At 44.0% G+C, this 14,996-nt stretch overlaps 1 protein-coding gene across 1 annotated transcript in view; it reads right to left on the bottom strand.

The window, feature by feature from the left end:
- Positions 1-9,010: 9,010 nt before the first annotated feature.
- Positions 9,011-14,996, bottom strand: part of IL12RB2 (interleukin 12 receptor subunit beta 2) — an 82,473-nt gene continuing 76,487 nt past the window's right edge. Inside the window, exon 15 of the mRNA XM_031664986.1 lies at positions 9,011-9,794. Within this exon, the coding sequence (XP_031520846.1) occupies positions 9,252-9,794 (543 nt within the window). The 3' untranslated portion in view covers positions 9,011-9,251. The remainder of the gene's footprint in view (positions 9,795-14,996) is intronic.

Below are 14,996 nucleotides of genomic sequence, written 5' to 3'. Positions count from 1 at the left end.
GTTAAATACAGCCTTAATTCCTTTTTGTTTAAGAAATAGCTTTTATTTTTACAAAAAGTCAAGTAAATTGGGTGGAGTTCTAGATATTTCAGTTAAAGAAGAGGGAAGAGCATATTTTCTGGTTACTTTCTGTTCAAAAGAGAATGTTTTTATTAATGACTTAAAATACTCCATTTACCAGTTTACTTCAAATAGTTCTTTTCAGGGAGTGGTACTTCCTTTTTCGTGGCCTACCTGTGCCTTATAGGATTTAGATTAGTTGGGTAGGTAAGTTAGCAAATTCAAGAGTGCCAGATTTGTCCTAGTGTCAATTTGTTTTTAAATTTATCTGGTTTTTTAGGTTGATTTCTGAAGAAACAAGAATGAACTAGAACTTCAGAAGTATGGAAACACCAGTTTTGGGTTGCCTCGTAAAAATAACTTTTTTTTGGTCTGAGTTTATTTCAAAGGTTTTTTGGAGATTTCAAAGATTTGTACAGAATCTCAGTTACAGTCAACTACAGTGAGATCCCAATTGATGTAAACTTGTACAGTATTTGCATAGAATGGAATTCGAGAGTATTTAAAAGTTATGCTTTGAAACTAGACTGGTGTAAGGTATTAGTTGTGTGAATTCCATTGTTATTTAACCTTTGTATCTGTTTCCTCATCTGTGAGGTGGTAAGAACTGATTTACAGTCCTTAAAAACTCTGTGCACTAAGTAGTGTTACTGATTATAATTAACAATTCCTATTAGAATAGGAATTGGCGAAAATTGGCTTATTGTATTTTTATTTATTTCGAGACAGAGTCTCATTCTGTCATCCAGGCTGGAGTGCAGTGGCACGTTCGTGGCTCACTGCAACCTCTGCCTCCCGGGTTCAAGTGATTCTCCTGTCTCAGCCTCCTGAGTAGTTGGGATTACAGGCATGTGCCACTACACGCAGCTAATTTTTTATTATTATTATTTTTAATAGAGATGGGGTTTCACTGTGTTGGCCAAGCTAGTCTCGAACTCCTGACCTCAAGTGATCCACCTGCCTTGGCCTCCCAAAGTGGTGGGATTACAGGTGTGAGCCACCACGCCTGGCCTATACATAAATTGGATTTCAAAGACATTACCTTAACTACTACCTTAACGCTCCCATCCCCACATCACTTGATTGTATCATGTGCTTTGCCTTTTCTTGGTCTGACAGTAGCACTAAGGGTCAATGCGAGTGCCAAACACAGAAGGCAGAGGGCAAAAGAAACATGGGCCAGGGCCACAAAGAAAGTAGTCAGCAGTATCTGTTTCTAGACCCAGTGTCCCAGGTCTTTGAAAAGAAATTGGTAATATTTTATTGAGTATCCAATTACAAGAGTAGTGAATAGGTGTGATTAAAAGAATGCAAAACTTTAATTAAAAACTATGGCTAGAGATAACCACGGTTAGCATTTTGATGTATAGTCTTTACGATTTTTTGCATTGATTTACAAAAGTGAAATGATTCTATTCAGCCTTTCTTTCCTTTTTATTTTTTTCCAGATGTCATTACAAATATTCAGCCTTTTGTAAATCACCATTTCCATGTCAAATATTGATATGCTTTTTTTTTTTTTTTTTTAAAGAGACAGGGTATGCCGGGCATAGTGGCTCACTCCTTTAATCCCAGCACTTTGAGAGGCCGAGGCGGGTGAATCACGAGGTCAGGAGTTCGAGGCCAGCCTGGCCAACATGGTGAAACCCCGTCCCTACTAAAAATACAAAAATTAGCCGGGCATGGTCGCGGGCATCTGTAATCCCAGTTACTCGGGAGGCTGAGTCAGGAGAATCGCTTGAACCCGGCAAGTGGAGGTTGCAGTAAGCCAAGATCATGCCACTGTACTCTAGCCTGGGCGACGGAGCAAGGTTATGTCTCAAAAAAAAAAAAAAAGAGACGGTCTCACTCTTGCCCAAGTGATCCTCCTGCCTCCGCCTCCCAGGTAGCTGGGACTACAGGCATAAGGCACCATACCCAGCTAAAAAAAAAAAAAAAATTACAAAAATGGGGTCTTGCTATGTTGTTGCCTAGGCTGATCTTGAACTGGCTTTAAGTGATCCTCCGGCCCTGGCCACCTGAAGAGCTGGGAATATAGGCATGAGCCACTGCACCCAGTCTTTCTTATACTAAAAACAAAACAAAAACTGCACAGAATGCTTTTTATAAATTCTAAGATACATCCCAAATTTCAGGCATATTAATATGTTAAAAAAAATTGTGCATCATAGATATCAGTGGCATATTATAGTTTTATTGGCATTTTTTTCTACTTAGAACATAAACTAATGAGATGTCTTAAAACTGGTGGAGTCTTAGATTCCTTGAAATTCAGTGTTTCATTGTACAGATATGTCATGATTTAACCAGGTCTCTACCAAAGGGAATTTAAGGCTTTTCCCCCTCACTTCCTGCCCCTCACCATTTTATAAAATCAAATGCTGTTGAGGAATCCTATATTCAATTTAATATAATTATACTGTTCCTTGCGCTATAGTGTAGGAGTGGAGTTGCTTATTCAGATTTTATTGAATATTGCCCATCTGCCCTCCACAAAGGGGCCAACTTACACTCCTGATTTTTATTTATTTTTATTTTCATTTCTATTTTATTTTATTTTATTTTTTTGAGATAGAGTCTTACTCTATTGCCCAGGATGGAGTGCAGTGGTACAATCTTGGCTCACTGCAACCTCCACCTCCCAGGTTCAAGTGATTCTTATGCCTCAGCCTCCTGAGTAGCTGGGATTACAGGCGCTCACCACCATGCCCAGCTAATTTTTTTTTTTTTAAGTAGAGACAGGGTTTCTCCATGTTGGCCAGACTGGTCTCGAACTCCTGATCTCAAGTGATCCGCCCATCTCGGCCTCCCAAAGTCCTGGGATTACAGTCATGAGCCACCATGCCTGACCTGTTGCAAGTATTTGCGTGTGTGTGTGAGAGCGACAGAGAGAGAGAGAGAGTTTTGCAAGACTTTAATTTTAATCTATTTTGGAAATTCATTCTAATTAGGCTGTAATGTAATGATCCAATTTGTTTCCATCAGCCAGCAGATTGATTGAATTGCTTATCTTTTTCTAGGGTGGGAGGAAGACTCTCCTATCTCTTGAGAGGTGCTTTACTCATGAGGGTTGACCTAACAGCCTAAAGGTAGATAATGTGAACTTCCATGAGTCCTGCAAGTTAGGAAGAGGAAAACATGCCTCCTTTGGAGGGCTTGAGTGGTGCTATTGGGACAGGTAACAACTGCATTAGATGACTAAAAAGAGTAGAACCTGGTGGAGAAAAACCAAGAATCGTACACGGGGAGCTGACTATAATAGAATGTGTCTAGTTTGGCATTGCTTTCACAAGTCTCAGGGGATTGGTGAATTCATGCTGAAGCTGAAAGGCTATTAATGGAAGCTGAAAAATTGGGACAATGTGAAGAGAAGAAGGAAGAGAAAAAAACTAACACTAGTTTAATTTTCCTCTTGCCTATAAGGTAGATAGAAACTCAGAAAATAAAATCTCTGGCTTCAGGGAAAGAGGGGTCCTTCAAAGATATTCATGGTGAAGATCTCACAGTTGATGGTGACGATTTCCATGAATTCATTAAGAATGAACTGAAGGGCTAGGCATGGTGGCTCACACCTGGAATCCCAGGACTTGAGGAGGCCGAGGCAGGCAAATCACTTGAGTTTAGAGGTTTGAGACCAGCCTGAACAACACTCCGAAACCGTATCTCTACAAAAAATACAAAAATTAGCTGGGCTTTACTCTCAAGACCACAACTAAATACAGAAGCAACGTCTGTGACCAGATAGTGGACGTCGGGAGGTGTTTCCCCACATACCAAGCAGTGGACGTCATCTTATTGTCCTCTAATTCAGTGCCAACACTATTCTGGGTATTGGGAATCCAGAGATAGTGTCAGATCCCACAAGTTCCAGGCTCAGTCCCCGACTGCTCCATCCCTACCAGTTGTAAGTCCAGCCCCTGGAACTTCTGACCGATCAGCTTCAAGTTGAGGTTCCCACAGCCCCCTCTTTGGGTTTAATTTACTGGAGCAGCTCACAGAACTCAGGGAAACAACCTTTATTGGTTTATTCCAAAGGATACAGATAAAGAGATACATAGTGCAAGGAATGGGGGAAGGGGCATGGAACTTCCATGCACCGCCTTTCAGGAATCTCCACATGTTCAGCTATCTGGATTCTCTCTGAATCCAGTCCTCTTGGGTTTTGCTTTTTGTTGTTGTTTTTTAAGACAGTCTTGCCCTGTCGCCCAGGCTGGAGTGCAGTGGCATGATCTTGGCTCACTGCAGCCTCTGCCTCCTGAGTTCAAGCGACTCTCTTGCCCCAGCCTTCCAAGTAACCGAGATTATAGGCATGTGCCACCATGCTTGGTTAATTTTTGTATTTTTAGTGGAAATGGGATTTTCGCCATATTAGCCAGGCTGGTCTCAAACTCCTGGCCTGGAGTCATCCACCTACCTCGGCCTCCCAAAGTGCTGGGATTACAGGTGTGAGCCAACCGTGCCTGGCCCTCTTGGGTTTTTATGGAAGCTTCATGACATCAGCATTCCTTCTCCCAGAGTATGGGTAGGACTGTCTCATGGGAGGGTCTTAAGACCCACAATTGGAAATGCAGGGGAATGTTAGAGTGAAAGGAGGGTAGGAGAAGGTCAGAGGCCAGCCCCTGAGGCCTGACACACCCAACATAGCAAAAAACTAAGGAGGGCTATGGGAGTTACTGTTATGGGACAGGAGTCCCCATCCAGACACCAAGAGGGGATTCTTGGATTTTGAGCAAGAAAGAATTTGAGGTGAATCCATAAAGTGAAAGTAAGTTTATTAAGAAAGTAAAGAAATAAAAGAATGGCTACTCCATAGAGCAGCGGCATGGGCTGCTCAATTGAGTATACTTACAGTTTTTGTTGTTGTTGTTTTGAAACAGAGTCTCACTCTGTTGACCAGGCTGGAGTGCAATGGTGCAATCTCGGCTCACTGCAACCTCCGCCTCCCGGTTCTAAGCGATTCTCCTGTCTACAGGCACATGCCACTATGCCTGGCTAATTTTGAATTTTTAGTAGTGATGGGGTTTCACCATGTTAGCCAGGCTGATGTGGAACTCCTGACACCTCAGGTGATCCACCCACCTCTGCCTCCCAAAATGCGTGAGTCACCATGCATGACCTGAGTTATTTCTTGATTATATGCTAAACAAGAGGTGAATTATTCATGAGTTTTCCAGGAAAGGGGTGGGCAATTCCCAGAGCTGTGAGTTTCTCCTCTTTTTAGAACCTATAGGGTAACTTTCTGATGTTGCCATGGCATTTGTAAACTGTTGTGGAGGGAGCGTCTGTTAGCATGCTAATGCATTATAATTAGCATATAATGAGCAGTGAGGATGACCAGAGGTCACTTTCGTCACCATCTTGGTTTTGGTGGGTTTTGTCTGGCTTCTTTACCACAACCTCTTTTATCAGCAGGGCCTTTGTGACTTTTACCTTATGCCAACCTATCTCATCCTGTGACTAAGAATGCCTAATCTCCTGGGAATGCAGCCCAGTAGGTCTCAGCCTTATTTTACCCAGCCTCTATTCAAGATGGAGTCACTGTGGTTCAAACACCTCTGACATCATGAGCCAGCAACTGTGGATGGAAACCAATATATATCATTATAAGACCACAAAATTACTGACAATTTTCCTGAGGAATGAAAGCCTGGCTGTATGTTGGTGAGTATCACCTAGACCTGGTGAACCCAGCAACTTGGTTTGGGGTTTTTACTAGTGGTGGGAGGCAGCGGGGAGAAGGGCAGATTGTGAAAACCACTTGGGGCAATGGCAGAACAGAGTTACCCATCCTCTGTCATTCATGGAAAGAGGACACCGTATCTGGCAGACTGAGCTGCCAAAGACATGCTCAAATACGTCTTTAAAACCAGAAACACCCCTCCATGCATCACAGTGGTGCTGTCAACAAATGGGAGAGAATGGGGTTTGGGAAGGAAAATGAATGAATGCAAACAATTGTTCCAATAAGGAGGAAATGGGCACAGATGAGCTGGCTTCTGGAATAGAAAGAATAAGACAAAGCAGTGGCAGGTGATGCTGCTGCGAAAAGAAAATCAGTCTAAGCCAAAGGGAAAAGCCAAGCTGGGAACTGCATCAGGCAAACCTGCCTCCCATTTTATTCCCCTCCTCCCCGCAAAAAACTGCATACTTTCCTCACAATTTGCCTACGAGGACTTCAAGATCTTTACTCTAAAACAGTTCTGTTGAATTTCACCATAGCTGATCTTCACAGGCGTGGGATAAAGAATAGACAGAACTCAGAGTCATCCCTCTGTTCACCTGAGCTACCTCCTTCTCACATGTAAATTATGTTTTTAGTAAAAGGTTGATCAAAACCCCAAAAGAATGCAACCTTTTGTCTCTTACTTACCTATGACCTGGAAGCCCCCACTTTGAGTTATCCTGCCTTTCCAGACCCAACCAATGTACATCTCACATATGTTGATTGATGTCTTATGTCTCCCTAAAATGTGTAAAACCAAGCTGTGCCTTAACCACTTTGGGCACATGTCCTCCGGACCTTCTGAGGCTGTGTCATGTGTTATTTGGCAAAACAAAAACTTTTTAAATTAATTGAGACCTTTCTCAGATACTTTTGGGTTTACGATGCTTACTTTTTTATTGGTAGCTACTATAGACCAGGCATGATGCTGGTGCTGGGAAACATTGCCAAAGTTCCTGCTTTCAAGTTGTCTGTAGTCCAACAGAGAAAGTAAGTATATGGAAATCATGCTGAGGAGGCCTCAGCATCCCTAGGAGTCTTTAAGAGTCAAGGAAGGATTCTTTAAAAAAAAAATTTTTTTTTTTTTGGGGAAGACAAATGAAGACTGCAGTATCATATGAGACTTTAAGGGAAAGAAAAGGATGGGGAGGTTAAATGGGAGACTTGGTAAAATGGGGTATTGTAGACACAAGGGAGGGGAGGAGAAGAGTGACTGAGATGGATGAGAGGTAATCAAAAAGAAACCAAAGATAGGAAAAACCGGGTATTGTAAGAAAACAGTGAAGTTAGCTCCCATTGCCAAAAGATAATAGGTTGTTCTGCTTCTGAGGAGGTGGCCTTATCTGTCACGGTTTGTGCCAGTCAAGGGCATGTCCTGGGTGCAGCAAGCTACAGTGATGCTGAGAGGAAAGGAACCACTGGGGGTGCCGCACAATAATAGCTAAATAGAGTGGAATAGAAATAGAAAGGAAGGAACTTTTCAAAAAAAGCCTGAGAAAACTATAGGTGTTAAGTTTGGAATTGCAGGAAACAAGGACATATCAAGAGTTTCAACCCGAAGAAGCAGAGCAACTGTCCATCACTCAATTTCTAGAGCTCTGAGGGAAATCTGGAAAACCTAAAGCCCAAGAACAGTTATTTCTACAGGACTGGGGTATGTATGGAGAAGTTTCTAGTTCCGCACATTAGGGAAGAAGTACACATTTGCAACAAGTACTTTGTTAAATGAAAATCCAGAGGATGATGGAGAAACCATCTCAGTTCCAATGTTCATGTGGGAAGGGGTAGGGGGTAGACCCCAGGCTTGACAGGAATTTAAGGAAAAGTTTTTTGGATCTTTTATCTTGTTCTTTAGGGAAGAGCACTATTAGCAGTTTAGACCAAGACTTTTCTCCACTAGTTAGGCAAAACTGCCTAAGGTGAAGAGACAGAGGCAGCAATGGGCCAGGGAGGGTGGCAAGCCAGGGGCCACAGTTTTAAAGAGCAAAACATGGATCATGTTCCAAGTCCATGCTGTGGAAAAGAGAGTTATCTTCCAGGCTGAACTTGAGCTGGCAGAGGACCAGCTCAGAATCTTCTCGGGAATTGAAAGCTGTGCCTTTGGGAACAGGGGACAGACAACTTCTGAGGACAACCTTGGAGTCTGGGGTCTTAGACCCTGAGACAGCCCTGGTCCTAAAGGCAGGGCCTGCTGCAACAAAAAGAGGAAACAAGGGGTCAGAGAGCCTTTGGACCAGCCCTTTACAAGACACCCGACATTCAGAGGGGGAGGCTGGGTTGCCCAAGGTACTATGGTACTATGGTGAGTTTACGGTAGGTCTTCACTATCCAGATGCCCTTGATTTGCTGGAAGAGGATGAAGCCAAAATAAAACAATAAACCAGCAAAACTAGGAAAAAGGCACATTCTTTTTTTTTTTTTTAAAAAAAAAAAAAACAAAAACAGAGTCTTGCTCTGTTGCTCAGGCTGGAGTGCAGTGGCGGGATCTCGGCTCACTGCAAGCCCCACCTCCCGGGTTCATGCCATTCTCCTGCCTCAGCCTCCTGAGTAGCTGGGACTACAGGTACCTGCCATCATGCCCTAATTTTTTTTTTTTTTTTTTTTGTATTTTTAGTGGAGACAGGGTTTCACCATGTTAACCAGGATGGTCTTGATCTCCTGACCTTGTGATCCGCCTGGCTCGGCTGGGATTACAGGCGTGAGCCACCGCACCCAGCTGGAAAAAGGTACATTCTTAGACTTCTACAAATAAGACCAGTCATGATCACCTTGGGGGCCCTTTTACATTGGTGTTTACCAGTGTCTTTTATGTCTTCACCTGTAGAACTACGTTGATTTGTTTTGAAGGCTCTTAATAATCTAGGAGCCATCTAGAGCTGTGCTCTCCAATACAGTAGCCAGTAGCCATGCGTGGTGATTTAAATTTACAATCAAAATTGAATTCCTCAGTCAGGCTAAACACATTCCAAGTGATTAACAGCCAATGTGCCTAGTGTCTAATGTATTGGACAGTGAGTGCAGAGGTAACATTTCCATCATCTCAGGAAGTTCTGTCGAACAGTACTGATCTGTTGCGTACAGCCTGCTGTGTAGCGGGTGCTTTAGAAATAGTCATTGCATGAATGGTCCTCTAGACTGTATGCCACTACTAAGAGCTGTGGTTTCTACTCTCCTCCTCATTTCCCTTTCTGGCCAGCATACCAAGAAATTTACTAGGAATTCACAGTGTCTAGGTCCACACAGTGAAGGATGTCATCTTAAGGCCCTGGGAAAGGCAAGATGAGGCATCTGGGTGAAGACCAACTCCCAGTTCCTAAGACTCCCCCAGAGCTGGCTTGACTGTCCTCTAGCTGCAGCCAGACTGATGGCAGTACCCAGAGATGACAGCCGCTGGAGCAGGGGCCGGGGGAATTGGGACAGGCTGTGCTGGTTGGGGGCACACTGACTTTAAAGCTCCAAGCCTCACCACTCAGAGCATGAGGGAGTCACACCTCATCTTTAACTGATCCAGAGTCAGCTTATCACCATAGGAGAAGGTGAGTGGGTGAAGAGAACTTGAGGGGAAAACAGAAAGGGAGATGTGCTGAGGCTCCAGTTCTTCCAGAGAGTCAGTGAGAGGCACCTCATGTGAGGGGAGGTCATCTATGTTGGAGGGTAAGTAGCCATCGTGGGTGGGAAGGTTGCCCGCTGAGAGCACCGTCCAGGGACTGGCTGGGTTTTCTGGCTTTGGGTAGGAACCCCTGCTCTCCAGCACCTTGTACAGATCCACCAGTTGTCTGCTCTCAGCTGGGAGAGCTCTTGGAGGTGGTGGGCTTGAGGCACTGTGCATCATGTCTTTCTCTGAGGCCTGGTGACCTTGGATTCCTTTTCCCCTTTGTGGCCAGTTGGAGCAGTGGGGACGTCTGACAATTGGGGTCACTTGATGAAGGACTTCACTGATGACCAGGGGTTCAGGATCTTCAGGCATGGACCAGTCTATCAGGAGCCTGTCCAAGGGCAGCTGTGTCTTCTCCTGAGCAAAAGGAGGAGGAAGAGGCTCACACTGCTGTAGAAGCGACCTTAACAACCTATTTCTCCAGGTTTCCCAAAGGCCTCACAACCTGCACTGTCTCCTCAGCCCTGGCTGCAACATGGTGGGCACTGGAGTTTGCGAGGTAAGAGAAATAGTTAACATTGTTGGGGAGGCAGAGGGGCAGGAGCTGGAGACTCCTCTCAACCCCCAGCCAGTGAGTGATTCACTACCCTGCTCAACCTTCAACCTGTCTCTCTCTTTTCTCTTTTCTTTTCTTTTCTTTCTTTCTCTGTCTCTCTTTCTCTCTCTCTCTTTCTTTCTGTCTTCTTTTTTTTTTTTTTTTTTTGAGACCAAGTCTCCTTCTGTCACCCAGGCTCGAGCTCAGTGGCCCAATCTTGGCTCCCTGTAACCTCCACCTCCCAGGTTCAAGCAATTCTCTTGCCTCAGCCTCCCGAGTGGCTGGGATTATAGGTGTGTGCCACCACGCCTGGCTAATTGTATATTTTTGGTAGAGACAGGGTTTCACCATGTTGGCCAGGCTGGTCTCAAACTCCTGACCTCAAGTGATCTGCCCACCTCGGCCTCCCAAAGTGCTGGGATTACAGGCATGAGCCACCACGCCTAGCCCCATTTCTAATGTGAACCAAGCTGTACTATCTGCTTTTCCTCAAGGACAGAGGTCACTGGATATGCAAAGGAAAGGCTGAGACTGCTTCTGTCTTGGGGAAGAGGCAATGAAGCCTTTAGGGTCACACTAAACAGGTGATGAAGGGACACAAGAGCTGAGTCCTGAGAGACGTGTGGTATTTTCCAGGTAGGGAGGTGCTGGCAAGGAGGACTGGTGTATTTTGGAACCTGCTAGTTATTTCTTATGACTGGTAACCCGAGACTTCAGAAATAGGAGGCGGTCACATCACACAGGGCCTTTTAAGTGACGCAAGGGTGTTTGTGCCTTGAGAGAACTACTGAAAGGTTTCAGGCAAGGTAGTATTCCTTGTCAGATCTGCTTTTAAGAAAGACAACTTTGGAGTAACATTTTTAGAAGAAATTTTCATCTTTTTTTTGCCTTTAGCTAATTGTGTTTGTAACAGACAAAATTAGCTTATACTTTTTAAAATTAATTAATTATCTCACTTATTTTCTCTTAGCATTCTGCCAGTGACCAGCTCTTCAATGTCCTATCTCTTTCCTTTCCGAACTTGCTGCCAATTCCTGAGTCCAAGTCCTTGGCACTTTCCTATTAACACTTTTTAAAAACTGGGCTTTAATTGGGGTCTCTTTGCCTCCTAGAAACAATCCTACACACTGGTTGTCTGATCTTTCCCAAGCAGAGGTCCAGAGCCTCTACTGACTTGGCTTCCATGTACAGTCAAGATTCCAGCATTGGCCTGGCAATTGGTTCCTGCCCTTCCTCCACCTCCCTGTCTTTCTCTTCAGAAGCTGCTCTTTCAGCCACTGTCCCAGTCTTACTAATCACGCCCTTCTCTCAGTGCCCCACACACTTTTGCTTCCACCGCCAGCCTTCACCCTGCTTGTGTGTGCCTCCCACTGTCCCATGCTTGGTGCCTTCTCCTTCCATGAGGCCCCTGGTGACTGTTCCTTCCCCTGGATGCCTATTCAATGAAGAAACCACCGTTAGGTTCTTGGCATGTGATGTTTTGTGCTGTCACTTTTTTTAAATGTCTGTAAGCTATGTGTGCACAGGGACCATGTCTTACAGGAGGAGTAGGATGACAAAAAATAGCCATGGGACAAGGCACACCCTGGGGACTAGTCCCAACTCTGACACCATATCCTGGGGAAAACCAGTCTACAGTGGTCTACTGAGGCCTCTCTAGGGCCTCAGTTCTCCGATTTGTCCAATGACAAGTTGCGCAAGAGGGGTTTGGTCTGGATCTTCTTCTGACATCCCCTCCCTTGCCTTGGACATGGCAAGTGTCAGGAAAGTGAACAATGGCAGTGTCTCAGAACAGATTTCCACAAAGGGCCCTGCCAAGCTAGAGGATGTGTGTATGTGTTTCACTTTAGGGAAGCTGCTCTTTTCTGATCACTACCCAAACTGGCCCTGGCATGTTGGTCTGGCTCGGAACACAGCTGGCAGCTCTGGGAAGCTGAGCTGCCAAAGTGCTGCTACCACAGATGTGGGAGAGAGTACACCCTGTGTGGAAATGGCTTGTCGTTTTCACAAGGTGAGGTGTTTGCTCTGCTGTCAGGAGAGCAACAGCAACACTGAGAGGCCGCTTCTCATGGCTTTTACAAAGCGGGCCCTCTGGCTGCCAAGTCCTCGGGGGCAGGCCTCTTAAACCACTATCAGTTCAGGAACCTCATGGACACTATTTTAAGCTTTTACAAGTTGGATAACACTCCAGCAATCCCCTTTATGATTTGGCCTTTTCCTTCAGAGCTTTAGGGCACATGGTTTTGTAGCCATATCTTAAGAAACAGTAGGGGAGGGAAGGCCTGAGAGCTCAAAGCACATTTGCTAGAAGGGGAGGACACACTATTGTGTTTCTGTTGTCTGCCTCTGCCTAGCACCCAGAGAGCAGTTTGCTTTCTAAAAACAGTCCACCTCCTTCAAGGGTCAAGCCACATGGGGTTCTAAGGCCATCTCAAGGCCTTCATCCTGGAGGCCATATTTAAGCTGCTTAATTTAAAAAATTTTCTAATTCACTGGTTATTTTTGCAAAAAAATTATATGCACATAGTGTTCTTAAGACATTCTAGGCCAGGTGTGGTGGCTCATGCCTGTAATCCCAACACTTTGGGAGACTGAGGCGGGTGGATCACTTGAGGTCAGGAGTTCAAGACCAGCCTGGCCAACATGGTGAAACCCCATCTCTACTAAAAATACAAAAATTAGCTGGGCGTGGTGGCAGGTGCCTGTAATCCCAGCTACTTGGGAGGCTGAGGCAGGAGAATCGCTTGGACCTGGGAGGCGTAGGTTGCACTGAGCCGAGATCATACCATTGCATTTCAGCTTGGGCAACAGAGCAAGACTCTGTGTCAAAAAAGAAAAAAAAGATATCTAAAAGTTCAAAGGGACTATGTAATGAAAATTAAGTGGCTCTCATACTCTCCACCCTCTCCCTGGAGGCAACCACCATTCTCTGTTTCATATGTATCATAGTGGGCTTCCAGAAATATCCTGTGCCCATGCTGCAGATGTATGAGTGTATATAAAATCACCCTCATTTTTATATAAATGAACCCACTTTAGACAATTGTGATAAATATTGCTCTTTTTACTTTTAAGTATCTTGGAGATCTTTAGGCACATATAGATCTATCTCATTTTTTAAGTATTTGCCTAATACCCTATTGTACAGATGTACCCAAAATGTTTAATTTGTCCCTGGTGCACTTTTACATTCTGCCCAAGTTTTTGCTTCTATTTATAATGCTTCAATGAACGCGCTTATGCTACACAACTTTGGGCATATGTATACCAATTTCTATCACCTTCCTTCTGTCTTACTTTCTCTAATAAATCTCTTCAGCTCAGAGGTGTAGACTGCTAGAAACACTCTCCTCATCCCGTGTTTAAAGATCCTTTAAAATGTATAATGCAATGATGAGCAGCACATCCTACTTGGATATGAGTCCAGGATCCACCATTTACTCGCTGACTAACATTGGGCAAGTTAGTCCTCTGTGCCTCAGTTTCCTCATGTGGAAAATGAAGATAATAATCATACAACCTCATGCCAGGCATGGTGGCTCACGCCTATAATCCCAGCACTTTGGGAGGCCGAGGCGGGCGGATCACGAGGTCAGGAGATCGAGACCATCCTGGCTAACATGGTGAAAACCCATCTCTACTAAAAATACAAAAAAAAAATTTAGCCAGGCGTGGTGGCGGGCGCCTGTAGTCCCAGCTACTCGGGAAGCTGAGGCAGGAGAATGACGTGAACCCGGAAGGCAGAGCTTGCAGTGAGCCGAGATTGCACCACTGCACTCTGTTGCTCTAGGCAACAGAGCAAGACTCCGTCTCAAAAAAAAAAAAAAAAAAATCATACGACCTCATAAAGATGTTTATGGGTTAAATGTTAACATATGAAAATGTTTTCAAAAGTTCCTGGTACATATAAGGTAATATATCTAAATTATAATAATGTGTAATATAATTATATAATTATTATATGACAGAATATATAAAATATATAAATATATAACCTGTACATTATATATCTAAAATAGTGATAACAGCAGTTTGTGTATATATATATATATATATGTATATATATAATATATATGTATATATATAAAAATATATATGTGTATATATATATAAATATATATATGTGTATATATATGTATATACACACACACAAACTGCTGTTACTGTCACTATTTTTGCTATTATAACTTAATAGGGATGAAATCCCTCAGAAGAGACTTAAATTATGGGTCTTCTTGGGAAGAAAGTGAATGATCTTTGTCTTATATGACCCATGTGGCACGTGGCATCAGCACATTTGTCTCCGGTGAGTAAGCAGAATGGCATTGTTTTGCTGAAGGTGAAACTTGGGCTCAGATAGCTGGGCAAGTTGCCCAAGAGTCACACACATAGTAAGTGGCAGAGGCAGGGGTGGCCTCCGGGCTTGATTTCAAAGGCACTAAACTGTAGTGACTTAAATTCCTGAGGAAGCTGTGGCTGGGATCCACTCTTTTTTTTTTTTTTTTTTTTGAGCAGAGGTTGGGACTATGGACCACTGGCTTCTGGCCTGAGGAAGGGTGTGGATGACAGAACATACTTGGTAGTTGGAGAGAAGCATCTTGCCCGAGAAATGTTGTAAAGTCTTGGAAAGGAAGCCTGGAGCTGTCAAAGCCCCAGGCGATGGGAGGAATATTGGCTTGCCACTTCTCTCTCCTATTTCTCCCCTTAAATGTAGTCTTCATATTCAGATGCTTTCAACTTCCAGACCCTCCACCAGGGATGGCCCATCTTGCCCACTGTGAGCTTTCTCACCTCTTTTCCTGGGCTGCAGCAGTTCCCTTCACTCTCTTTACTCTCCCCTCTCTCATCTGCCAGCTGATCAACCTCTCCTTTAAAACCTTTTCTTTGCACAATGGAATGATGTACTGGCTTCTTAACCAAACCAAAATAGTATGGGTTCCATTTATCTTTTCTATGCTTAGACAGGAAAAATCAAAATCTTCAATTCTCTTGAATTTTGGATGACTCAATGCTCAGGCTAGTAC

This window comes from Papio anubis, chromosome 1, assembly GCF_008728515.1.
Source record: "Papio anubis isolate 15944 chromosome 1, Panubis1.0, whole genome shotgun sequence".
NCBI classification, from domain to species: Eukaryota; Metazoa; Chordata; class Mammalia; order Primates; family Cercopithecidae; genus Papio; species Papio anubis.
The sequence above is the reverse complement of the archived record's forward strand: the minus strand, read 5'-3'. Positions and strand labels throughout refer to the sequence as shown.